The sequence below is a fragment of the Epinephelus fuscoguttatus genome, linkage group LG10, assembly GCF_011397635.1.
Source record: "Epinephelus fuscoguttatus linkage group LG10, E.fuscoguttatus.final_Chr_v1".
NCBI classification, from domain to species: Eukaryota; Metazoa; Chordata; class Actinopteri; order Perciformes; family Serranidae; genus Epinephelus; species Epinephelus fuscoguttatus.
The window spans coordinates 2,700,376-2,727,023 of NC_064761.1; the positions used below are offsets into that span (position 1 = coordinate 2,700,376).

Genomic DNA, 26,648 nt, shown 5'->3' on the forward strand with positions numbered 1-26,648 from the left:
ATGTTTTCAGTTGTTGTTGATTTCCACATCAAACCCCCTTTTCTGATGGAATTTTATAATATATATATATATTCTCAGAGTGTTTATGATGTACTTTGTACTGAATTGTTACCCTGGATTAAATTTGATGTTTGTTTTTTTCTGGTCGATGTTTTTTTAAAAAATAACCCCAAATGATATTTGGATGATTAACCACACCTGTTGCACACAACGTTATAAATAGAGGTGTGGTTTGCATTTTCCAACATTCAGACCTGACGAAGATCCCTCTAGGATCAAAACGTTGTTCATTAAAGTTTGTGGCATGGAGTAAGTGTGCAGGCTCTACCTCTTTTTCATTCATGTTTTGTGCCAGCCTTGCACCTTTTTTGATGTGCGTATAACTATCCTCTCGCACCCTGTTTACGGCAAAATTAGACATTTGGGCTGCAACTAAGGGTTATTTTCATTACTGATTATTTTGATGCTTATTTTCTCAATTAAAGGTTCCACATGTGACACTAAGTGCATTAATATAACAGCGAACCACTATTTGCTATGTAAAGACATAGTGGAGTAATGGTGTCCTGAGCAGAGAATTAAGTCATGTTACGTCTGTGTGTGTTGTAATTCAAGCTTCTCAATGGTTTGTTGAGATAGATTGTGTGGCTGTACCTGCATGTGAGTCCCCAGGTATGTATCCCACTGGCTAGCTAATTGCTGCCACTCTGCACTTCCCTCATACGGCGAGTAACACCGATAGTTACTGTCAGCACTGTTGCTGCTCAGCCACTTCCATGTTGAGAGCCATGTACAGACAGTCTCTAAATCATACATATGCTCCTAATAACGTATAGAGTTCCTTTAACAAGTTGAGTTCTCAACAGCGACATGCTGAGTACGCAGCAACTAAACAGCAAATCTAAAAGTAAGCAGAAAACATATTAAAAATCTGAGCTTCTCTGTATTTTGTTTTAAGGCTGTCAGGGTATGCTTGCATGGCAGTGCATGTGTGTATCCCACTTGCTAGCTCACTGCTACCACTTTGTGCTGTGCTCATGCAGTGGTTACTGTTGATATTGGAATGGCTGGTTAACACAGTTAACTCTGTTAGCACTGTTGCCGTTGTTTAACGCTGATTGTGGAGTTAGCACTATTAGCTAATAGCCGCTGGCTCAGCCACCTCAGCCACCTCCATGTTGAAAACTGTGTCCAGACAATTTTGCATAGAGCCCCTTTAATCTTTTAGTCTATGGCACCATACACATGCAGCATTTTTTGCACCCTAAAATTCATTGTTATCAATGTAGATGTGTGGCAGGCGCACTCAAACACCAGAGTGGAAGAGTGGAACGCAGCAGCCATGTCATGTGATGAGGACCAACCACAGCCAACAGATATCTTTCCCTTCTTCAGAAATATCAGTCTGTGGTACAAGAGTAGTTTCTAGCACCTGACCTCAGATTTTCAATTCAATTGAATTTCATTTATAAAGCCATTATTTTTCCAGGTGGTTAAAGATGCCGCATATGTGCAGCCCCTATGAAATGTCTCATCCTAGTTTCCCAAAGTCCATGGTGACATGTCTACGTCTTGTTTTGTCTAAAACCCAGATATTCACTTTATATTGATGCAAAATATAGAAAATCGGCATATTCCAAAATTGTAAACTGCATTTTTTTCCATCTTTGCTTGAAAAATATAATAATATATTAAAATAGTTGCAATTCTCTCTCGAGACTGATTAATCCTCTAACAGTTGCAGCTCCTATTGACATAGACAAAATCAAATAATTACGTTCCCTGAAACATCCCTTACATTTGTTAGCAATCATATACTATACCAGAGGTGCATTTAAATTTGAAAAAAAATCTACATTAATCATGTCAAGAGCATGTCATGAAATTACTTCAATGTCAACAGCCTCGAGACAAAAGAATTCATAGAATTTAACGGTTAGCTAAAATGCATTTTAGACTCTCCCGACAAAACTAAATCCCTTCAGCAGTTGGCAAGTGAATAAGAGTGTGAAGGTCTATAAATGTGTGTACAAAGACAAAGAAGGAAGAAAAGACAAAAAGCCCTCATGTAAACAGATCTGGGACAGGTTTCGCCACCGTTTCTCTGTTTAACTTAAAGTGAAAACTGATCCTGCTGGTGACTGAAGGACAACTGAGTGCATTTGTTTGCTACATAGAACAGCTTTAGTCTTTATTACAGGAGAGCAAATACATTGTATAGCCAGCAAACAGTGAAATATAACATGAAAGAGAAAAAACATGGCGGACTCTTTATGTGAGGTACCTTCATTTGTTTGTGTGGTACATTTAGCATTCAGCAGTCTTTGCGTTGTCTTAAAACCATTTAGGTAAAAGCAGCCATACAGGAGTAAGTGTTTTGGTAAAATGGTAGACACAGCAGCATCACTCTCACTGCTGTGCAGTACACATTACCCATAAATCCTCTGGAGTTGCCGTACACTGTAGGATCCGTTGCTGCCTGCCACAGTATGCGCACATCTGTGGCGTGACCGTGCGATGTAATCATGTGATTATAGATGCAGGGGTGGTACGGAGCCTTGCCCTCCCCTGAAAAGTACACATGCTCCTGGGGAGAGACCCCCATGGCCTTGGCACAAATCCCCATGAAGACATCGTCGATGTACATAGAGGAGTTCAGCATCAGAGTTGCATGGTAGATCTTAGCGGCCACATCTGCTGAAACCACGTACCCCGCTCCAGCAGTGTAATCTGGGTAGGAAGGCCAGGGGTACAGATCATAGGGAACATGGTATTTGCTGTTTTTACGGCGAATCGGAGGGGCTCCTTTGTGAACATGCCCCACCCACAGGTCTTTGGCCCCTGACCGTGTACTCAGGCGCTGCAGCAGGTACTTCACCAAATTGGGCATGTGGATGAAGATGTCATCATCGGCAGACATAAGGAAGCGTGCCTGAGAGCAGTACTCATGAGCCCAGTGGAACTGCAGGATCAGTTTGGTAGTTAGGTTGTGAAAGGTATCCAAAAAATCCTGCTGGATCAGGTCTCCATAAACCTGGTCCTCCTGCAGCAGTGCGCTCTGCACCCTGGATCTCCGCCCCTCATCAGGGTGCACACCGAGGGCGAACACCATTCTCACGTTTGCCCCCAGTTCCGACCAAACAAAGCTCTCATTACCCCATGTGTCCCTGATGGCCTGGCGCCGCTCGGAGTTTTGTGGCGATGATTTCACAAACAGAAGCAGCAGGACATCATCACGGCTTTTCCCATCTCCACCACCACATTTACCTGGGTGGTTAATGAGGTATGGATAGTTCCGTAATCCACTCTCCACACCATTTGAACCAGTCTTTCTGTGGTGAGGGTTGGAGCTGATGGCAAAGGAAGAATTGAGAAAGTTGTAGCTGTTGACCAGGTAGCGATATGTGTAGGATCTCATGTGGCTGACTACATGGTGGTCCAGCTCCTCCCAGCAGACCATCACCATACATAACACCAGGCCTGTGGTCAGCAGCTGCATGCACTGGCACTTGTGGATACGACGGAAGTTCATGAACATTGCGACTACCGCTTATGTCTGCTGAGCTCCAAATACTGAAGGTACGTATCCTTTGGATCCGTCTTGACCTTTCCTCTCCTGGAGCTGTATCTTCTTCTGTCCCGTCTCTTCTTTTTATGATATTAGTGTATATTATTTCATTTCTGCCTCCCTTCACTCTCAGGTTTGACTTCTCTTTTGACTCTCACTTGTCTTCTTCATCACATCTTCCATCATCCAGCTTCTCTTTCTTTTGAGGTTGTCAAGTCCAATAGGCCTTTGTCAGGCTCTCAGCAGTCTGGGTTACTCTGTTACTGATCTTCCTCCACTGTGTTAAGCAAAAGCTCTGCTTCCTCATAGTGATCAGGCTGTGGGCAGCTCCAGGTAAAGCTTGGTGTCCCTCCTCCTGTTCAAACAATTCACCATGCTCTTTCGTCTTTCTCTCTTGAGAACTCTTGTAATAGTTAGATATTTAAACTAGAGTTTAAATATCACCCTTCTCCACTTCCTTATCCCTCCTCCTCTCAGTCAGTGTAATATCAGAATGTCATGGCACCTGAAGAAGAGAGAGACAAGTAAGATTAGGCTCACATAGATCAGATTTTGCATGCTAAAATGGAATGGCCCACACTAGTCCTGAAATTATTAGTTGACTCATTCATCAAATTTATTGTCAACTATTATTAATCAATTCATTGTTTAGATTATTCATCATCATCTTTTTCCAGCCTCTCAATTGTGATGAATTACTTTCTTTTGCTGGTTTAGTATCATTTTAAATTAAATATCTTTTCTGCCTGTTGGTCGGACAAAATAAGACACCTGAAGAGGTCACAGTGTAATCTGGGAAAAAGTTCAAGGAATATATATATATATATATATATATATATATATATATATATATATATATTTACATTTTTTGAGACTGTTTCGAGACATAATCTATTCAGTCCATTAACTGAAAAACATATTATGACATATTACTCAAATGACAATCAATTAGAAACACACACACACATACACACAAACATAACCATGGCTGCAGCTGCAGTTATGTTAGTAAAATTCTCAATTCATTGCTGTCAAAGCAACAATGCATATTTCTCTAACACCTCCCAGCAGCGTGTAAGTGACCCAAAGATACAAACCACACTCTCTCTGTGTTGCAGCATTACCCCTCTGATGTTTGCTTGTGTCTCTATTGTGAAACAAAAATGCAAAAAAGTCTGGTGCCTTGTTTTGGGAGAAACACATTAAAAGGAAGATGTGTGCTAACTGGACTTCCCACGATCTGAAGTGTTGTATTCAGTTTCATAGGGTTGAGATAATTATCAGGATTTTTTAAATATCACCTATTAAGGTTTTTGGATAGCACTACCACAGCTACTGCAGTTATTGACAGTATTTGGCACGCCATGCTGTTTCAGGAAGAGCAGAAATGATGAGTGGATTAATCAGAGGGAAAATGCCAAACATTTGTTTGTTTCGGCTTCTAGTATGAAGACTTGCAGCTTGTCTCTTTTATATCCTTATAAACTGTATATTTAGATAGGGTTCTGGAAAATTGTGATGACACTGTATAGATCAAGTGATTCATTAAGAAAAAGTAAATCGATATAGAAAATGATCATTAAATGCAGCCCTAATTTCAGGAACAGCAAAATGTGGAACAGCTCAGTTTTAGTATTATTATTCAGCATTATTTTGGCAAGCAAGTAAAGATAATTTCAATTACTGATTGCTTAGTCTACAACAGGGATGTCAAAACTATGAATAGGGGCCAGATTAGATAATGTGAAAAAACTTGGGGGCCAGCTGCTTCTCACAACATGTGGGATTTTTAAAAATAAATTACACACAAATTTGACAAACACAACTCTTTGATCTTACAGTGAAAAGGTATTCAATGTTTCACCGCTCCTGAAAGCAGCGATCCTTGCTGCTGACTTCATGCTTCTTTCCTTGTTTATTGGCTATTTTAGCATCTCTTTATTCATTGGTTGTGCCTGTGTAGTTCCTACTTGATGCATGTCTACAAACTGATCTTGTTTGATTGGGCAATATTGTGTGACGGGCCACATAAAGTATAATTTGAAAGACAAGCTGCATGCCATTTAATTTCTGCCCGCGAGCCACAATTGGCACCTGGGCCGAACTTTAGACTTATCTGGTCTACAACATGTCAGAAAATATTCAAAATGACATGATTTCCCAGAGGTGTAGGACAAATGCTAGTCTGGTCAAAAGTCCAAAACTCAAAGATAATGAATTTACAACAAAACATTTGATTAGCTGGAACTATACAGTGTTTGGTATTTTTGGTTGAGAAATGAATTTAACAATTAATCCTTGAACACAATGGTTGCGTATTGCTTTTCTCTATCTATTTTACATGTTTTATCATTTAAGCTAGCACTTAAGGTCTGTTTGCATCATGTTTTGCTGTAGACTGTTATGCCAATATGCTCCATGTTAACATTGTTACAAAAGGGGCAGGATCTTATCAGGTTATGGAGAGAAAAAGAGGAGTGGGCTTCAATTAAGGATCTATTTGGGCGATGTTAATAAATCAAGGCAAATCAAGATGGCAAGTATGACCAACAATCACTGGCTTCGTTAGGAGGCTTCAGCCTCCGACGCCCACGCGAATAGCCCCAGATCTAAATAGGCTGTGTATATATTTTTTAAAGAATAACAGTAGATTATATTTTGAATTATTAATTTAAGTCTTCAAAGTAACTAAAGCAGACTAATAGATGGGGTATGAAAATGCCCCTGACAATTATATAACCAACAACCTCAGCAAAACACACTGCAAACTAAGAAAACAAAATTCAAGCAAATAAAGACAATATCTTCACCAACTGACAATATGTGCAGCATCTAGGAAAAAAAAACTGCAAATAAAGAAAAACACAACCCAATGTAGGCTGATCATCCCCTTTAACACTGGGTAGCCTACAGTTAGAAAACATGCACGTGCAGGTAACTCCACGTGCAAAAGCACAAGTCTCTATAAGAGAGTAAGCCATCAGCTGGGCCATATTGCGCAAGCAGCCACGATCTGTAGCTTCTGTAGTCCACTGATGAGTCATGAGACACCGCAGGAGGATGGCCAGTGGCAGAAAACAAACGCTCCCGGCATGAAAACACAAGTTTCCTTGAAATGTGCTACTCACCAAAGGTATGCAGAAACCAGACTGACGTGGCTGAATACTTGGAGACTAAAATATGGTGGATTACTGAAGGTGGTCACGGTTTCATGTGACCATTATCGGTGCGTTCGGTAGAATTGCTGAGGATTTGCGTCACCACGTGGTATTTGCGCACAGGTGTCAATCAGTATTTTTTTTTTTTTAGGCTTTTAAGTGTGTGGGAGGTGTGTAATGCTGATGTGTGTGTGTTACGTGCGGAGATGATTTCAACTTCTGCTTTTAGTTTTGAACGGCTTTTATATTTTCATATTGTATCACTAATATAGGTAAAACACAGTTACTTTCAGGTATGGCTATAATATTACAATATTCTATAAAATGTCTATAGGAAAGAACCTGTGTAATATCAGTGTGACGTTTCTGCAATATTTCTTTATGATGTTTCTGAATTTTTGTAGTCTATCATATTACCATGATATTTGTATAGTGATTTAAATGTGTTGAGTGCCCAGCACTGGGGCCAGTGGGGTGCAGTGGAGAAAGTGTGGACCCTTGCAAGTGATTCAGAATGCCACCATAGAAATATAGCCGTGTTTAAAGTGGAAATTGAAGACAGTGACATTTACTATATATGTCTTCAAAAAGGAAGCCCATCTCTGTCACTTTTTTCTCCTTTTTTTGTTAACTAGTAGTTTGCAATCAATAATAAAATGATATGCTTATTCTACATAATCTATATAATATATAAATAAACTATAAAAACTATTAAATTCAATTTTTAACTTCTTACTTTCTTTGATATTTTTGTGGGATATGTAGTGATGATTGCTTGGTAAAATGTACTATGTTGATGTTGTCCAGTGTCAAGTCTCTATCTGATCATGTAATGAGATGATATGTGCATGATAGCATGCTCTGGGGCCCACCATGACTACCTTACGCCACTGTGAATGCCATGACTATTTTTCATTTATTTTGTCTAGAATTATCAGAAAATTCTAATGCCCCTACAGGGGCAAAATAGGTAAGGTATTCTTTATGTAACCCAATAATCCTGAGTGTTTTGTATCACAGCATTTGAAGCAGAAATCCATTGTGCTTCTCAATAAAGCTAAGGAAGAATTTATCTCATTAGAACTTCTTTGATGATGTCACATATTCAACAAGACTCATTTAATATTCTACATTTTTGTTATCTTATAGTACTGGTACCATAATGTCACGATTAGACGTGCATCAAATTCATAGTCAGCATCAGCTTGCTTGAATGCAGTGTTTTTGGTGGTCCTGTTTCTCTTTGCTGTGCTGCTCTGCTTTGTTTTTTTGTTTTTTTTTTTGATAATTATCTTTATTTGTTTCATGCTTTTCACCAGGATGTTTAGCTTACAATTCCTTACTGACAAACATGTATACAGTACTTGATCTTCAAGATAGTATATAGTTTCCTAATTACAGGAGGTGTTTTGATGATTGATCTGTATATTAACATACACTACACATAAGACATAAGGCATATACTGTATACATTCATTCCACTTTCATTCATTCATTTTACTCATAAAATTCCACCACCACAAACAGAACACCCACTAATATACACAAACACACATTATATTAGTTTTATGTCCTGTATACTCCACTGGATCCTCCTCTTCCCTTCCCAGTCATGCCAGAGAGTCAGATAAGGATCAAGACGTAGAAAGGGCATATTTTGTGAGAAAGTGCTCTTAGAAGAGGTAGATATTCAAGCAATTTTTGAAGACAGAGTGGGTTTCTGTTGACTGAATTAATTTTAGCAACTCACTCATCCACGGAGGGACCACAGGAGAGGAGTTTGTATTGAGACTTCCTGCCCTGCAGTGATGTTTTTCAGGCTAGAAAGGGAGAAAATCTCCTGAATTAGTACACCACAGGGGTCCCAAAGATATAATGATGCCTGTTCAATCGCTACTATGCGGACATATTTTCTCCTTTACCTGATGAAGCCTGTTTTGGTTTAAATTAGACTTAAGTTGGTCCAGTGACTAATTCTCCTACTCTTACAGATTATGACGGTAAGAATAGGAGACGCTAGACTGTAGATCAGGTGTCTTCAATGTTTTTCAGGCCAAGGACCCTTTAGCTGAAAAAGAGATGGAGCAGGGACCCCTTACTACATATACTGTATAAGAAGAGTTCCACTTGAGATAATTCTCTAAATATTTTTGGATCTTTTCTCATTTGCGCTTGCCTGTAGCTATTAAGCCAGCAGTAGTTGAAACACGCATTAGCTTCACCCTCAACAATCTCTTGCTGTAAAAAGCTACAGAATGATCTGTTGTGGCTTGTCCCTCACAAGAATTAACATATTTGACATAATAATGTAGCTAATTGGCAATATGTGGGGAAAAAAAGGTGCTGCGCAGCGACTAGCATTAGCTAGCTGTTATGATTGCACATAGATTCATGGGTAACTGTCTGACATCAATGTTATGCTCTGTAAATAAAATAGGTTTTCTGAACGTGCCAATTTATCTTTCCTAATAATATGTGGGATTCATATTAATGTGTATTTTCAAACACATTTTAATTTCTGGAAAAAAAAAACACCTGAAGAAAAAAAACACCTTAATTTAAAACTTAAGATTTAAATTAAATTAGTAACTCTGAACACTCCTAGAGGTCATAGAAGGTTGACCCTGTTAGTACAGATGAAAATAACTGATACGATGATGCTTTCCTGGCAATGACAGAGTTACAGCAAGAGAGGCTCCTATAGGAGGGAACGTTACCTCTATCTTTATTACCAGAAATGATTCAACCTGCCTACAGCTGATAAGACACACTGAGAGATAAAGTTTTCCTTGTCGGCTGGTAAGTTAACTAGATTTTACTATTTTAGTGGTAAAAGCAGGTTTCTGTCCACTCTTCACACTACACTGTAACAAGGTGCAACAGTACAGTTGGAAATGAGAGCCAAAGCTTCAGCCTAAGGAGAGACTGACTGAGACCTTCATATCTCACATTCAGTAAGAACATTGTGGGACAAAAATTTTGATGGCTTCATACAGTAACTATGTTATACTATCAGTCAGTATTATACCACCTAATGTACAACTAACCACACATACAACCATTACTTACAGTGTTCAGGGGTCAGACTCAGTGCACATGATTGTTCTACCACTTACATTGCTGAACACAGCAAATTGCTTCATCAGCTGTGTCACTAGCATGTGACTGTTCATAAAGCGACAGTGCAGGGCGTCCTGTTTGAACTCTGGGCCTAATCAGGTGCTGTAAAACCTGTTGATGTGGGCTGACATGCCATCCCCTGCCATCTTCCTCATTTCCTTTGTAAGACTTGTATTTAACCTGCCTTCTTCCTACAGTTGTTGGTCAGAATATTAGGAACAGCAGATACAGGACCACAGTAGAGTTTCATCCCCAACTCCGTCTTAGTCCTGTCAAATACTAAGGTCACATCAAAATATTAATAAGATATGAAGGACTGTCCTTTTAAAAAGTGTTATTTTTCTGAAATTCTAACTTATTTTAATTTATTAATTTATCCAATCAACCAATCAATTTTATTTATAAAGCCCAATATCACAAATTAAATTTGCCTCACAGGGCTTTACAGCATACGACATCCCTCTGTCCTTAGGACCGACACAAGGGAAAAGGTAAAACTCCCCCAAAAAAACCTATTATGGGGGAAAACAATGGTAGAAACCTCAGGAAGAGCAACTGAGGAGGGATCCCTCTTCCAGGACGGACAGACGTGCAATAGATGCCGTACAGAACAGATCAACATAATAAATTTGCAGTAATCTGGTAGGACTGAATGATATTAGCCCTTTCTGCTCACTAGAGTATTTTTCTTAATAAACACCCAAAGTCGGTAAGACATCTTATATTTACATTTATTTCCTTGTGCAACAAATACATGTGGTTAGGTTTAGAAAAAAAACCTCATAGTTTGGCTCAACATTCATATGGGAAGTGAACACCAGGCACTTGAATGAAAGTACAGTGTTTGTTGGGCCCATTACGCCCTTCTGCCCTTTAGGGACTTTAGCTCCTTAAATTACATTGTTGTCCGTCAGCGTTATAAACTGACTTTGCCTGGTGGCTTATCACAACACCCAGAAAGGATGACTTTTTGCGTCGGTGTCTGATGCGGAACTCACTGACCAAGAAGTGATACTCAACGACTTTGGCATAAGAATGGGTTGGGAAGGTGGTGGTTGGATAAAACTGGCCTCTAAACAAGAAAATCACCATTGTATGTTGTTAACAACCAAAAACGACTCTTCAACTCTGCAGAGGACGCTTTGAATGTAAGTGCCGACCTAGCACAAAGACCTATAATAGAGGGGCTTTAGCCCAACAGAGCCCCAGAGCAGAGAAGCTGCTGATGTCTGTGCAATGCTCCAACACAATAGGCTGAACACATATTTCCACAGCAGCATATTTTGACTGAACACTGGGTTCAACCAACAATAACGAGATCTGACAACACATGGCCAAGCCTTGACATTCAGAGGTCTTGTGGCTAAACATACCATGAGAGGATCCACTATCAGGAACACTTTTGAATTGGCTGTTGTAAAGATTGAAGTGAAGCTTTTTCTGTTTCCTGTTACTTGACCTACCTGACCTGACCACGTTCTACGCAATAAACACACTGTTTTTCACGTGTATTTTGCTTTTCTGCTGCTGTTAAGAGCAAGGGATCACCTACTGTACATAGTTCAGAGACACACAGGCCTTCATCTCATAAATCCTGTCATGTTGCTCACCCTTACCTATACTGTACACCAGCTACTTTGAATGAAAAAGGTAAAAATGACTGACTCTGGTATTACTTGGTATTGAATTAAAACTTAATTTGTGATGTCACCTACTGATAAATCAAAGAAAAGTAAAACAAACATTTTGCCACCTATAAAAACAGGGGAAAAAAATGAAATTGAGTGAGTTGTTCTCTTGATGTACTGTAGAAACTCTATCAGCTGTAAAGGGATAGTTCAGATTTTTTCAAGTAGGGTTGTATGGGGTACTTATCATTCGACAAAATATTGTATGCAGTAGTTGTTGGTCTGCACACCCCCACTATGGAGAAGCAGACTGGTGTCAGACATGGATGCTAAACAAGTACTATTGTGGAGGGGTTCAGCAACAAAACATATTTTGGCCAGCTGCTAAAAGTCCAACTTTAAAAAAATCAACAATAGTTTTAGTGTACACTATATTTAGATTATTTTCACTGCTTTACTTTAGGGATCGACCAATATGGTTTTTTCACAGCCGATGCCGATACTGATTATTATGAAACAGATGTACTGATAGCCGATATTTACAACCGATATATGTCTACTGTAAAAATCATAGTTGACACAGTATTAAAAAAATAAACACTGACAAAGCACTACATTCAAATGCAATTAAGCACATATTTATTCTGAGAACTTTTCCAATGAAACAGTACAAGGAGCTGCCAGCAGCACTTTGAAAAAAACTTGACAAGTAAACAAATGAATAGAAAAATATAAAAGTACTCCCTGAGGTTTAAAGTACTGTACTAAGTAAAACACTGAACAGTAAATGAGTACAACAATGAACAGCAGATTAAAATGAAAAGTGCAAAAGTGCAGGGAGCTGCCCATAGTATTTTCAAAAGTTCAAATATATATATATATATATGTTTATAATTAATGTGCTGCCTCTCTTGATGTGGCAGCTCCACCACATCACTAGGTGGCGCACAAGTTGAGTTTAAGTCGTTATACCTTTTCAGTGTTGTGAGGTAGAAGAATATGCAGACTTGCAGTAGTGCATGACATGGTTAAGTTTAATAGAGCAAAGGAAACATATGTCTGTAAGTACAAATATATTGCTCTGAGTTTATTTGCTTATGTTATGTAGAGTTGCTCACTTGCACTTTATTGTTTGTCATTGCAATGCCGCTAATTTCTGTTAGCGCATCTATAAAGATTTCCATTATATGTCAGCATTATGCTAGCGTACCATACGCTAATTATTTTCCACATTTGGGGCACTAATGCCAGCTATATTTTGAGTTACTGATGGTTGTAAACTACGCTGAATATTGTATTGGATATGTTTGTGATTTAAAACCTGAATTAATGTTCTCCTTTTGTGTGTTTCATGTAGTTTTACAGTGTCTTTATGTGGGAGGCAGTAAACTTCAGACCAGACCTGGAAATCTAGTGTCGCTCATTTAAAGAACTGTTAATCTATCTGCCAAACTAAACACCAACATTCAGGGAGGGCAGATTAATTAATATTAATAATAATAATAATAATAATAAAGGAGAGCTCAAATAAAAGCCAGGCTAAAAAGGTAGGTCTTGAGTTTGCTTTTAAGAGCCTAAAGTGGTACATGCAGGCAGTGAGAAGCACGCCAGAGGCAAAACAACACAGCTAAGGAAAACAAAACTGTATATCAGCATATTGGTGGAAAAAAATGATCTATCAGTGCCTCCATCATAATTTTGTTTGTGTTATTGTGTGACTTTGGTGTTTCAAAGGGCTAGTTAGGATTCACCACAGTCACTCAATAACACAAATAAACTAATTGAAGCAGCGGTAGACCAGCAGCTCTCCTGTTCAGTAAACTAAAACTACAGTTTTACTCAACGGAGTCTGGTGTATTTGGTGACAGTGTAGATAGGGAACTTTAGCCATTAACGGCTTCCCTGTCAGAAAAGGCAGTCTGATGGAAAGGTAAAGCAGTGAAAATACTTGAAATATAACATGCACTTAAACTGATATTGTTTATTGTTATTAAGGTGGGACTTTATTTTAGGTGGCTAAAATAAGTTTTGTTGCTGACCCCTCCTCAGCATTGCTTAGATTCCATGTCCTTAGTATGCTTCTCCAAACTGAGGGCATGCCGACTGACATCTACTGTATGTGATACACTGACAATGGATAAGTATGTCACACAACCCCACTTCAAAAAATCTGAAATATCCCTTTAACAATTCACTTTGCTGCTGATAAGTAATTTTTGTCATTACAATGTTAGCTATAACAATATTTTTGCTGTGTGGTATTTCTACTTTTAATTAAGAAAAGCATGTGAATATTTATCGAATACTCCTCTAACAACTGACTTAATGGCTGATGGACAGTTTCTCTTAGAATATTCTGTGTAACCACATCTGGTTCATATAATTGTATTAAATAATTTATTTCTGTACAGTATCAGTGTTCTATCAGTGTGTGTTAGTTTTTTAAAACAAACATGAAGTCAAATTTGGATCCTTAGATATCTCAGGGGAGTGAACATTTTGAAAAAGGCGATTCTGTACACTAGCTGTTGACTGTAAATGTTAAGTCATGTGGCAGCCTGCAGTGTAGATTGTGATGTAATCTTGTGCATGCAGGCTCTAGCACAGATAGGACACTCATTTCTTTTCCAGTAATACCTAAGAAGTTTCTCAGAAGTTAGACGCACAGTGGATGAAAAATATCATGATCATTTTCTTGTGGTTACTTGTAGGGAATCAGGGATTATTCACACTGTGTGTACTGAGTGGTTTGTTTCTTCTTTTTACTTTCAGAGGGCCACAAGAGAACAATGTGTACTGAATAATTTAAGTGGGGCAGTTTAAAATCTGAGACTCTTTCTAGAGAACTGCAGTGTGACTTACTAAAGTGAAAACATAATCTCAGTTGCACATATTAATGGACATCAGTGCTCTGATGTTGGTATTTAAGCCCAGATCATCCAAATAACATGAGTTTCCCTTACACTACAGCTAACATATAATGCAGATCACCTTAGTAAGTTTAAATTACAGGAACTGGATTTCTTTCAACAGCTATTGCTCATTTTGTTTCTCGACATAATAACTTGTATTGGTCATTGGAGTGAAATATTACAGGAATGTAGAATATTTGTGTTATTTAGGCTGCGGTCACAGTTTAAGCACACAGTCTGATAACTTAAGTCACTGGTCTGGGAACGATTGATTAAAAATGTCTACAGCAGCCTCACCCTTTCTGTCACAAAAGACCATCACCGAATTCAATGGGAACCAGAGGATTAGTCCATAAAGGAGGATAAAAAAAATGAGATTTGGAGCTGGAAGCACTGGCTAGATTTTTGTGAAACTTGGTGGAACTTAGTGTAGCTTTCTGCCTGCCAGCTTTTGTGAAATATTCTTTTAGGGCACAGTAAAGAAAATAATAGCACTATATCCTTTTCTCTCATTAATCAGTGTATTTACATGACATAAGAGAAAATGGATTTATTGTGTTACTCCGGCTAAAACCGGCCTCTTAAAATACATGTAAACATATTAGTCCGACTGACATTGTACTAAATGGAATTTCTCAATGTCGGACCAACACATCCAGAAAATGCGATTGAGCATTTATACTTGTGTGGTGGTGTGTCTGTATCATTTGGCAGTTACACCTCCAAGACACGGCGGTGGGGTTTCTGTGAAGTGCTGTAAAGTTTAGTTGACTTAAACACACCTAAAACACACATTAAACATGGCTTAATAGTGACAATTTCAATGAGATGTACACAACTCAGCTTCACTCTAACAGGATAACATGTTAATGTTATTAGCACATTGTATAACAGAAAGAGAAGCCAGTAACAACATGGCGAAATCTACATCCAAAGCTGTGCATTTTTGGACGGACGAGGAGACACATTTCATGCTGTATCAGCTAAAAGAGTTAAATATTTTAAAATACATGGATGGGAGGAATGGTGATTGTTTGGTCTCTGACGTGTATTGCATATCGCCACCCATCGTAGCGGAGTCAGATATGCTTCGGTCAATAAATCGATTCCTTTCCTGTACTTGTATACTGGGACAAGGACAGCAGTCTAATAAAACATGGCCTAGTCAAACTATAACTGTAGCTCCACTTAACTGTGCATGTAAACGTACTGAGTAATAGAGGCTACAACTGGTGTAGGCCCAACAGTATGATCATACAGTCTGTTAGCTCTGATAACTTCAGTCACTGGTCAGAGAACAATGGATTAAAGATGTCTACAGTCCCATCTTTTCTGTCACAAAAGACCTTCAAACGAATTCCATAGGAACCAGAGGATTATTGTATGAAGGAGGTTAAGGAATTGAGATTTGTAGGTGAAAGTTGTTTTTCTTAAAGGATTTTCCTGGTTTAGTATGACTATGGTTTTATTACCTCCACCAAGAGGGTTATGTTTTTATGCCTCTGTGTAGGCAATAGCCATGGCCAGAGACATTATGCTTTCAGGTTGTCTGTCCATCTGTCCATCCGTCCATCCATAAGTCTGTACGGCCATCTGTCCCAGTCTTGTGAATGCGATATGTCAAGAACACCTTGAGGGAATTTCTTCAAATTTAGCCCAAACATTCACTTGAACTCAATAAATTGATTAGATTTTGGTCATCATAAGTCAAAGGTTAAGGTCAATGTGACCTAGCATTCGTCTCATTCTATTGAACAGGATATCTAAAAAAAAAAAAAACTTGAGGGAATTTCTGAATTTGGCAAAAATGTCCACTTGGACCCAACATGAACTGAATAGAATTTTGTGGTTGAGGTCAAGGTCGATGTCACCTCACAAAACATGTTTTTAACAATAACTCAAGACTTCATGTGCTAATTTTGACAAAACTACACACAAATATCTAATAGCATATAATGATGAAATGATGACATTTTATATCCAAAAGGTCAAAGGCCAACTTCACTGTGATATCATAATGTTCTGCATAACAATCATCCATGTTTTCATAGACATGGATGGAAACTGCAAGAGAAGCTTGACTGGTGCAGAGGCATAAAACGGCAGGGAGGTAATCTTAGTTTTTTGTTGTTGTTATTTTTGTCTGTTGGTTTGTTTGTCTGTTTGTCAGCAAGATGATGAAAACACTACTCGCCTGATTTTCATGAAACTTGGTGGAACTTATTGTAGTTCACAAACCACAGTAATACTGGACTGGTCTTGGCAGGCCAAATGCTAACCTACTGGCACTTTGCTTTAAAACTAAAGTGATGCTTTTCCATGCTACAAGTGAGTTAACATGCACTGCACTTGTGTGTTTGTTTTTTTATTTGTACAGACTGAAGCTATACTGACGTAAGATACAGTGTCACTTTTGTCAAACCACAGTGTAATAATAAATATTACAGAAATGCAGAATATTTGTGTTATTTAGGCTGTGGCCATAGTTTCATAATACAGTCTATAAGCTCTGATAACCTTCACCTAAATTCCATGATAACCAGAGCATTATTCCATAAAGGAGGATAAGAAATGTGAGATTGTGAGGTGGAAGTTGTGTTTACTTAAAGAAGTATTCTGGTAAAATACAACTCTGGTTTTATTACCTCTGCCAAGAAGGTCTTTTTTTTTTGGTCTGATTTTTGTGGCCAGATTCTCGTGAAAATTGGTGGGACTTAGTGTAGTATTATTCTGGTTTAATACAGCTCTGGTATTACCTCTGTGACGAAGGCTATGGAGTTTCTTTTGTTTGTTTTTTTGTTTGTTTTTTTCTTTTTCTTTTTTTTATGCCTCTGTGCTGGCGAGAGGCATTATTTGTCAGGTTATCCATCCCAATCAGGTGAACACAATATCTCAATAATGTATTTGAGAATTTCTTCAAATTTTGCACAAACGTTCACTTGGACTCTAACGAACTGATTAGGTTTTTTGTTGTCAAAGGTCAAAGTCAGTGTGACTTGATGGCCATAACCCATACAACCACAGGGCAGTAACTCCCCATTTTTTCTTTTTCTTTCTTTTTTTTGTCTGTTTTTCAGCAGGATAATGGAAAAACTACTGGCCCAATTTTCATGAAACTTGATGGAACTTACTTTAGCTTATTGCGTGCCAGCTTCTGTGGAATGCTCTTCAGGACACAGAAAGTAAATAAAGGCAATACATCTTATCAGAAACAGAGTTTACACCTGGTGTGGGCCCAACAGTATAGCGCTACAAATGAAAACAACGAAAACAAGAAACAAAGCTTAAGGTGCTATTTTGTAACACCATATTCAACTATACTTCATACACCTCTGCTCAGAAACCACCATCAGCTTAGCACGTCTTTGTTGACTGAAAATGATATAACAAGATGAATATGTCAGTCGCTAGTGATTAGTTATGGCAAAATATGTATGTGCATAGCCTACTGTATGGAATCAATGTATAGACAGCTTTCAAATTTGAATTCAGAATGAGTTCTCAGTACCTGACATGAGAAAAAGATTTCCCACACAGTCAACAACCACTGCATGTGTCTTTTTGTACGAGTACCATCTTAACTCTATTTTCTTTATTTTCACCAGTGTGGCCCAATTGTTGGCCCTGACCTACAGTAACGCTATAACAGTATGGAAACCTGGCTATGTGTCAGTTAAGTAGCCAGATTTTAGCATAAAACACAAAAACAGGTTCCATAATATGATAACATCAATAATGTCCCACCATAAATTTTTTACCCTTTTTAAAAATCATAAAAGATATTTTTTTATTAAGTTAAGACCAATTCCAAAACCAATTCTAAACCAAAATCAAAGATATTTATGATGACATTTTGAGTCCTACTTATGAAGAATAGGATCAGAATGATTTAAAATGAACACCAATCCTTACAAACTTGCTCTGTGCTTTGGGTTTGTCTGCTCTGGATAATAAACCACTTCAGAGCTACTTTTTACGACTTTCTGTCCTATTAGTTATTAAAGGTTTATTAGTTTTTACATCCTGTTTTCTCTCTCTTCCCCTGCTGACCTAGCCTGCTCAGTCTGAGCCTGATTCATCCTCTCAGTCTCCTGTAGAGTCTGGATCTGGCTTGGCCACTTCCCAGCAGAGAGCCAGTGGAAAAGTGCTTTGAGTTCTGAGACTATCTACTTGTCTGAGTTCATCATCTTGACACATCCAGCTTGTTTTTCCCCCTCTTACCTCTCTAACTCTGTCAGTTTGCTACTGCAAGCTGACACCTTTAGCCTTGAACACTGGAAGGTATTATAGACTTCATTTAGAGCAAAACCTTCAGTACACAAACACACACATACACGCTGTGTTCCTGACTTACCGGGCTGTTTGTGAGTCCAGTCCTTGCCTGTGGTGAAAAGTACAGATAAAGCCCTCTCCTCTGCTCAGCGCTTGTAAACTCACTCTCCTCTTGTATCTGTCTACCTGTGACATTCACTTTTTCTGCCTTACTCTTTCCAACTGCCTCCCTCTTTCTCTCATCATCTCCGCTTTCTGTCACTCAGATTGTCCTCTTCTCCTCCTCTTTTTCCTCTCGTTTCTTCCCCTGTTACATGCAGTAGACTTCGATAGTTTGGCTGAGGAGAGCTTCATATGTCTGCCCTGTATGGCCTGAAGGTCCTACTGTGAGCGTGTGTTAGAGAGAAACTGTGTGTTGGGGGTGTGGGTGCGTCTTGTAAAAGGGGAGGAACTACTCCCCCCCCCCCTCATTTTAACCCACCTTCTTCTATTTGTGCTTCCCTTTTGACACTGTCTGTATTTATGAGCTCAAGCACATGGGAGGATTTTCACTTCTGGATGAATGAATGTGTGAGTTGGTTTCTCCCTCAGAGATTCGGGTTTTATAAATCCAACTGATGTGTTAACTGCACAAAGATGAACATTTATTTAAGGGCAAGGCTAAAGTTAGCATGCTGGGCTAACTAGTTTCCACTCTGTATAGAAAACTGTGGTGACAGAAGTAAACACAAAGAGTGAAAAGATCAAGCTGTCTTTTGTGTTGTTTAATTAAGTGATAAAACAAAATAATAACAGTTATAACAGAGTCAATCATATTTTAGCTGAAAGGTCAGAGCTCTGACACCCAGAGTGTCCTCCATATGTGTAATAAAGAATTAAGCAGGATTTATGCCTCTGTGTTGAATTGACGGCGTACCTACCGCGCAGCCTATGCTGTAGCCCATACTGAAATGTAACTACACATGGCAGTGATGCAGATCACTTGCTTATTTTTGTAAGCTGAAAACCATTTCCCTCAGTGGAAACAAAGCTTGTATTCACTTTTATTTCACAGATAAGAAACAATAAATTGTGAATAGCCTTTAAGTCCTGTGTGTGATTTATCCTGGCTTCATATGAGTAGGGAAAATCTCCGCTACTGGCTAGGCTAATTTATACAATGTAAAATGCCATAGGCTTGTGCCAATAACATTACTATGTTGTATTTGTTTGGAAAACGTGTTTAGTATGAGACAGTTGTTTTTGTCAGTGCACCTTGTGAGTTGTTATCCTTGTTAAATGTTGCTGTTGCTCCTGGCCTCATATGAGTAGAGGAAATCTCTGCTAGCCATTAGGCTAGTTTATACAATGTAAAATGCCATAGGCTTGTGCTAATAACGTTAGCATGTTGTATTGGTGGGGAAAATGTGTCCAGCAAAAGTGCTTTGTCTGTGAATCACGTGAGTTATAATGAAGCTAATTTGTGTACTTGTAATTGAAACTGTCACTATTAAGCCATGTTTAATGTGTGTTTAAGGTGTGTTTTAAATCAACTAAACTTGCGACCATGGCGTAGTTTGCCTGACGTTTGATTTTACTTCTGGCAATTCAGTTTACAGTCCAAAGAAATGATCAAAGTTTTGTTCATTTTTGAAGATGATCTTGCTGAACAAAACCTGTAAGTACCATACACTTATGTTTGCAACAGTGTTTATTTCTCTGCAGTAATCCAAAATCTAATGGAAAAATCCAATAGCTTTCTGACAGGGGAACCAGGGTGATGTTAACTTTTGTGTAGACCTACAAAAGAGATATCACTGCCACAACACTCTATTTCCCACACTGAAGCCTCAGTATAAGCAAAAGCCTCATCCTAAACATGAAACACCCAAATGGAGCTCTAAATTTAGAATTTATTTAAAATTTATTATTCAAATGTAATACGCCTTAAGAAAAGAAAAGATTAGATTATTAGGCATCTTTAAGATTGTTATGTCTTGGGACTTTTGCCAGACTAGTGTCAATGTTACACCTTACTGATTACTAATCATTGTCACTACTGACAATAAAAAGATACTTTAAATGATTTAAGCTTTTACCAAATAATCTTAAAAACAAAGGCAGCGTTGTCAAATCTTAAAAAAGTTGTCAGTACAAGAACTTTGCTGAAATACAGCAGTCTATTCAAAGCAAGCCACTTTGGAAGTGGAAATAAGATGATAATAATAAACAGTGGCACAAGAAGGGAGAGTCATTCAGTCAGCAAACAAAGTTAGTTCCACAGCAACATCCATTGTATCTACAGTTTGCTAACATTAGCTGTTGACATGTCAACTGCAACCTGTTACATGATTTGTCCATTTTCAAAATACACTTCTGTTTTTACAGGAAATGTACAGTTAGCATACAGTCTCTTTCAAAATGAACACATTATGGGCTGTGTTTTAAGCTATCAGTAAGTAAACTATCAGGAAGTAAAAAGATTTTGAATCCGACCAGACATCAAAAGCCAATCTGTGGTACTTATGAAAACTGCAGTTTCCTTTGCCCAGTGCTACAGACACATTTTACTTGGTACCAAAATAGTATTGATGTATTCCAAAATTCTGCAGTTGGGGTCTGTATTAACAGTTATACAAAAAGCTACTCTAGTGAAATATTAGCAGTTCATGTAACTATTCATTTGCTTGGAACAATTTTTGTTAGCAGAGAACATTAAATCAACATCTAGTAATGTTCAGCAGTATATGGAATGCATGTCCTCAAAGTTGCATCAGCTGATACACACATCATGTGCACTAAACCTAATTATGGCTGTATGGTGACAGGAGGACAAGTCTGTGTCTGTGTGCATGAGCACATGTGTGAAAATGTACAAATCAGTGACAGCACTTATGCTGTGTAGCAGCCTCCACAGTCAGGTAATCAGCACACAAGTTAGTCCACTGTGTCCCTGTACTGGTGCACATTCTTACTTATAACAAGGTTAGAGAGAGTCGCTTCACTTACAGTCTGGGTCTTGTTAAGGGCTTTGCAGTTGCTGCACAGATCTGTGGCAGCGATGAGAGACACCTGAAAAGTCTGTTGTTGCTCAACATGCAAGTGTTTGCACACAGACAACAAACATTTCTTCCATTTCCTGTGTGTGTGGTATGACAGATGGGAGCATCCGATGCATTTGCTTTGAGCTTTATTGACCGATAAAGTTGTTATGTACATCAAGCAGCCTTTTAGCACATCCCTAGGGGCTTCTGATAGCAAGTACCCACATGTAAAGCGCCATCACTGGCAGTATTTGCTTTGTTCCAGTTGATTTTGTTTTATGGATATGATGAAGACATAAAACAGCACAGTCGCAAGAATAAAATGTTGGCATTGTGTGTTTCTGCAAACTATTGGTACATTACATCTGTGCATTTCCTACATAAGATGTAGTTCAGATTACCTGAATGTGAAAAGAATGTCTTATCAGGAGGAGAAGCGGATGGTGGATGGCATGATACCTTGGTAAAATGACTAACCAACAAAAGCAGGTATTTTTTTAACAGTTTGGGACATTTTAAGCTGTTGCAATCAATTCAGGTATTTTAAGCCTAAAATTATGTTTCTTTATAACTCTAACCAAGTGGCTTGTGTGGCTCAACCTAACCATGTGCGAACAGCAGAGATGCCACAAAATAAAATTGAACATTGAAAAAAATTTTTTTTTTTTTAATTTTTTTTTTTTATTAGTGAAATTAGACTTCAGACAAGGTGACATAAGTGACAGATACAAGGTGACAAAAGGAACAAATACATTACACACTGTGGATAAACGTACAAACTGATAACAACAAAAAAACATTCAAACTGACAGCAACATAGTACTTTCACATGATTATAGAAGTATAAGTGTGTATGTGTGTGTGTGTGTGTGTGTGTGTGTGTGTGTGTACTAAAAAGTTCCATAATGCTCTAATAATATCACATATCATATAATTAGTTAAATATATCATAAATAATGTAACATGATATTGTAGAGAGAGAGAGAGAGAGGGAAAAAAGGAGTATTAACAATTAGAAATAAAATAAATAATATAATATAGTATAATATAATGTAACATAATGTATCATAGTATAATACAATACAAGATAATCCAATCCAATACAATACAATATATAATATAATATAATATAATATAATATAATGTAATATAAGGAAAAGGTATAACATAATATAAGGTAATATATTACAAAACCCCATATATATCATACAATGTGTGACAACACAATACAACTATATCATAGTAATCATGATAATGACCCCTTTTAATGATAATTAATATTTTATAACTTTATATCAATTTATATAGGGATAGCCATGGCAATGGCCATGGTACTGGGGGATGAGGTTGGACCCGGGCATCGGGGAGGCGAGTGAGTGGCCCCCCACCGGGCCCAGAGCAGCGCGACCGGGGGCCCCAGCAGGAGACAGGCGGAGCGGGCAGTGAAGGGAACCCCCCTCATCTCCCTCCTTTTTTATTTATTTATTTGTTTGTTTCTTTTAATTAATTTAAATTTAATTTTACATCGTTTTTATTTTATTTCAGTTTTAAGGCGATCTTGCCTCGGGCCGCCCCCAGACCCAAAGGTGGTTGCTGGCCCGTGGCCGATCTAGCCTCTTGTGCTCTATCCTGTCTTGGACAACTCCCAGACCCTCAGGAGGGAGTCTGCCCGCTGGGGAGTGGCATTGTTGACTTTTTTTTTTCTCTCCCTTTTTTCCTTTCCCCTTTAAATAGAATTTATTCTTATGACAGATGGAGTGAGGTAGGGTCCCTCCACCCCACCACTTCCTGCCCACCACCACCAGAGCCCCCCTGCCCCCCGCCACCAGAGGGCCAGGCACGGAACCACCCCCCGGCCCCCCGCATATTTTTAAATTGTGTGTGTGAAGTAGGTAGACAAGAGGAGAAAACAATAAGTAAAGAGCGAAAAAGTGAGAGACAAAAAAATGAAAAAAAAAAACAAAAAACAATATATATCAATGTTTTATACTATTTATTGGTTAATGGAGATGTGCGTAGGCTGTTCTGATATAATGTGGTTGAGAAAAATTAGAAATGGGTTCCAGGTTTCATTAAAGGCCGATATGTTATTTTTGTTTGAGGCTGCCATTTTCTCTATTGAAATGAATTCTTTAAGAAGGTTTGTCCAGTGGTTAATATGTAATGACTGTTTTGATTTCCAATTTAGCAGAACTGTTTTATTGGCGATGGTTAGAGATATGAGCAATGGGTTTTTGTATTTGGTTGGAAGATTGATTTGTGTGATATCTCCGAGCAGGCAGAGAGATGGAGATGGTGGGATTCTGCAACTCAATATAGAGGAAAGTTTATTTGTGACTGATACCCAAAAAGTGTGAACTGGTTGGCATGTCCAGGTTGCGTGAAAGTAATCATCTGTGCTACCTAAAGTGCACTGTGAACAGGTGTCTGTGTCTGTTAAGCCCATTTTTAGCATTTTGTGTTGAGTGATGTGAGTCCTATGTAGTGTCTTATACTGTATAAGTTGTAAATTTGTGTTCTTCGTCATAGAAAAGGTATTTGTGCAGATTTGTGTCCAGAAGTCGGGGTTGGGAGAGATGGATAAATCATTTTCCCATTTTGATATTGGAACTGTTAGAGATTCGTCTGAGTTGGATAGAAGTTTATAGAGCTTGGAAATTATTTTTTTTAAATCTGTAATTTTCTTAATTTCTTCACCTAGTTGGGGGGGCTTGAGTGGGTTATTGGTTATGTTAATTTTAGTTTTAATAATGAGTTTGAGCTGTTGATATTGGAAAATCTGATGTCTCCCAACCCCGTACTTCTGGACTAATGTATCGAATGTTATGAACTGATTATTTTCAAACAGATGATGTAGGTGAGTGATTCCTTTGTTTTGCCATGTGGAAAAGTGAATCAGAGTGTTGCCTAAGAGAAAATCGGGGTTGTGCCAAATTGGAGTGTGCCTACAGGGTGAAAGTGATGATCCTGGGATTTTGATGGCTTTCCACCAGGCTGTCAGAGTTGTAGAGATTACAGTATTTTTGAAAAGGTTAAAATTTTTAATTGATTGGGGCAGAAATGGTAGGTCTGTGATGGAGATGTTTTTACATTGTGATTGTTCTAAGTCTATCCATGAGTTACCGTGTTTGGGTTGATGAGTCCATTTGGCTAGATACTGTAATTGATTGGCTAAAAAGTATAGTGAAAAGTTTGGTACTTCAAGGCCGCCTTGGGATTTTTTCTTCTGTAAAGTTGATAGTGATATTTTTGTTTTTTTATTTTTCCAGTAGAACTGATTGATTGAGGAGTTGAGAGATTTGAACCATTGGTCTGTTGGGGTAGTGGGGAGCATAGAGAAGAGATAGTTGATTTGAGGTAGGGTTTTCATTTTCACTGTTGCAATTCGTCCAATTAGAGAGAGTGGGAGGTTTGTCCATCGTTTGAGATCGTCCTGTATTTTTTTTAGTAGTGGAATGTAGTTAAGGTTGAATAACTCTGACAGCCTGGAGGAAATATTAATACCCAAATATTTAATGTTTCCGATGTGAAAGGGGAGCAGTGAACATTGAAATTTAAAGAATGGAAAGTTTCAACACTACATGTGAAATGTACAAATGTGATGTATCCATGGTTGGCGGAAATGTACAACATTTATTCTGGCAACTGGGTTGCTTCAAAACAAAGCAAAAAAATAAAATAAAAAGACAAAAAGAATGTGAAAACAGTTACATTATGTCTTATTTGTCGCTGGTGGTAGCTCTCAAAGATTGATTAGAGACCCTTGATGATGTCATCAGTCAGTTTGGGCTTGAGAACTATCTATGGTATGCATCATGATGCCATTTTTTGGGTCATAAAACAGACTAAACTTGATTTAAAGATTTATTTGTTCTTTTTTGGGAGGAGGGGTTTAGGTATATTACCTTTAAGCAATGCTGTAAGAAATGACGAAAGGGAGTTATCATTTAAAATTTTAATAAAATGTAATACAGCACTCATGGAAAATACTCAAAATCATGTTTGTGTAAAATTCATGCCATTTGAAACTGAAAAACATTAAATGTGAGCTCTTTCCATGACTTTGTTTGTCTGAATGTTCTCCTCAGACAACACTGTACCACTGTGGAACAGCCTATAAGCATGAATGATTTAAAGAGTGTACATTTAAATGCCTGTTTTCAGTTTCCTGGTGTGTCTTCTTGACAGACTGTATGTCACCACCTTTTCTTGTGTTGCTGCTGGTTGTTAGCAGCTTGTTGTCTTCAAAACTACTAAATTCTGATTCATCCTCACTAACAACACCTGGGAGTGCTAAATTTACCCCCTTCTTCTCCAAAGAGTCATATATTTAAGTTGTATTTATTCTGTAAATGGAAGAAAAATGTGTGTAAAATATAAGCATACAGTCTGCTCTGCAGAGAGGAGTCACAAAGTGCGCTGTTAAAGTCAACTATACAGTGTAATTGTCTGAACTTTATTACCATTTACATTATTAAATGAATCTAGGTTAATCTGTAGAAATAAAAAGAAAATTATGATGACTGTTATGCATATGAACAGTATATAAACATAAATACTTAATACCAAAAACTGGGACTCTGTAATGGTACGATGTTGCTTCAAGGCAACATTTGCATTTTAACAATTTTCTATGAATTAATTATGAAATAAAGTACATTAAACAATTAGAAATTAAACCTTACTCATCTATTATTGTAATTTTTCCCCCCCAATTGTTAAATGACAGAAAAATACATTTTCAGACTATTTATGTGGAGAGAGTTGATGGAGCTGGATGATGCAAGCAAGGCGCCCAAAAAGGGGCTCAATATGGCCTTCAGGAAGTCATGTTATATTATTAACAGTGCAAACGGTTTCCTTAGGGCCCTGGCTCTTTTGAAAGTATTGCAACATAATTTAGGATGTATTATGTGAGTCTAAACGGCCAAAAATGGGTATGTTACCTTGAAGGGTCACGGTACCGT

At 38.1% G+C, this 26,648-nt stretch overlaps 2 protein-coding genes across 4 annotated transcripts in view; one reads left to right on the forward strand and one right to left on the reverse strand.

Moving 5' to 3' along the window:
• mcf2l2 (MCF.2 cell line derived transforming sequence-like 2) overlaps positions 1–26,648 on the forward strand; it is a 259,329-nt gene that overhangs the window by 114,776 nt on the left and 117,905 nt on the right. The gene's annotated exons all lie outside the window — the stretch shown is intronic.
• On the reverse strand, positions 119–19,049 carry LOC125895888 (lactosylceramide 1,3-N-acetyl-beta-D-glucosaminyltransferase A-like). 2 transcript variants are annotated; one of them, XM_049588072.1, is made up of 2 exons: positions 18,741–19,049; positions 119–4,073 (listed from the first exon to the last, which is right to left on the reverse strand). In XM_049588072.1, the coding sequence occupies exon 2, from the start codon at positions 3,536–3,538 to the stop codon at positions 2,345–2,347; it is 1,194 nt and encodes a 397-aa protein (XP_049444029.1). In that variant the 5' UTR covers positions 3,539–4,073; positions 18,741–19,049; the 3' UTR covers positions 119–2,344. The 2 variants fall into 2 exon arrangements, with proteins under 2 accessions (XP_049444029.1, XP_049444030.1); XM_049588073.1 differs by lacking the exon at positions 18,741–19,049 and adding an exon at positions 6,697–6,809.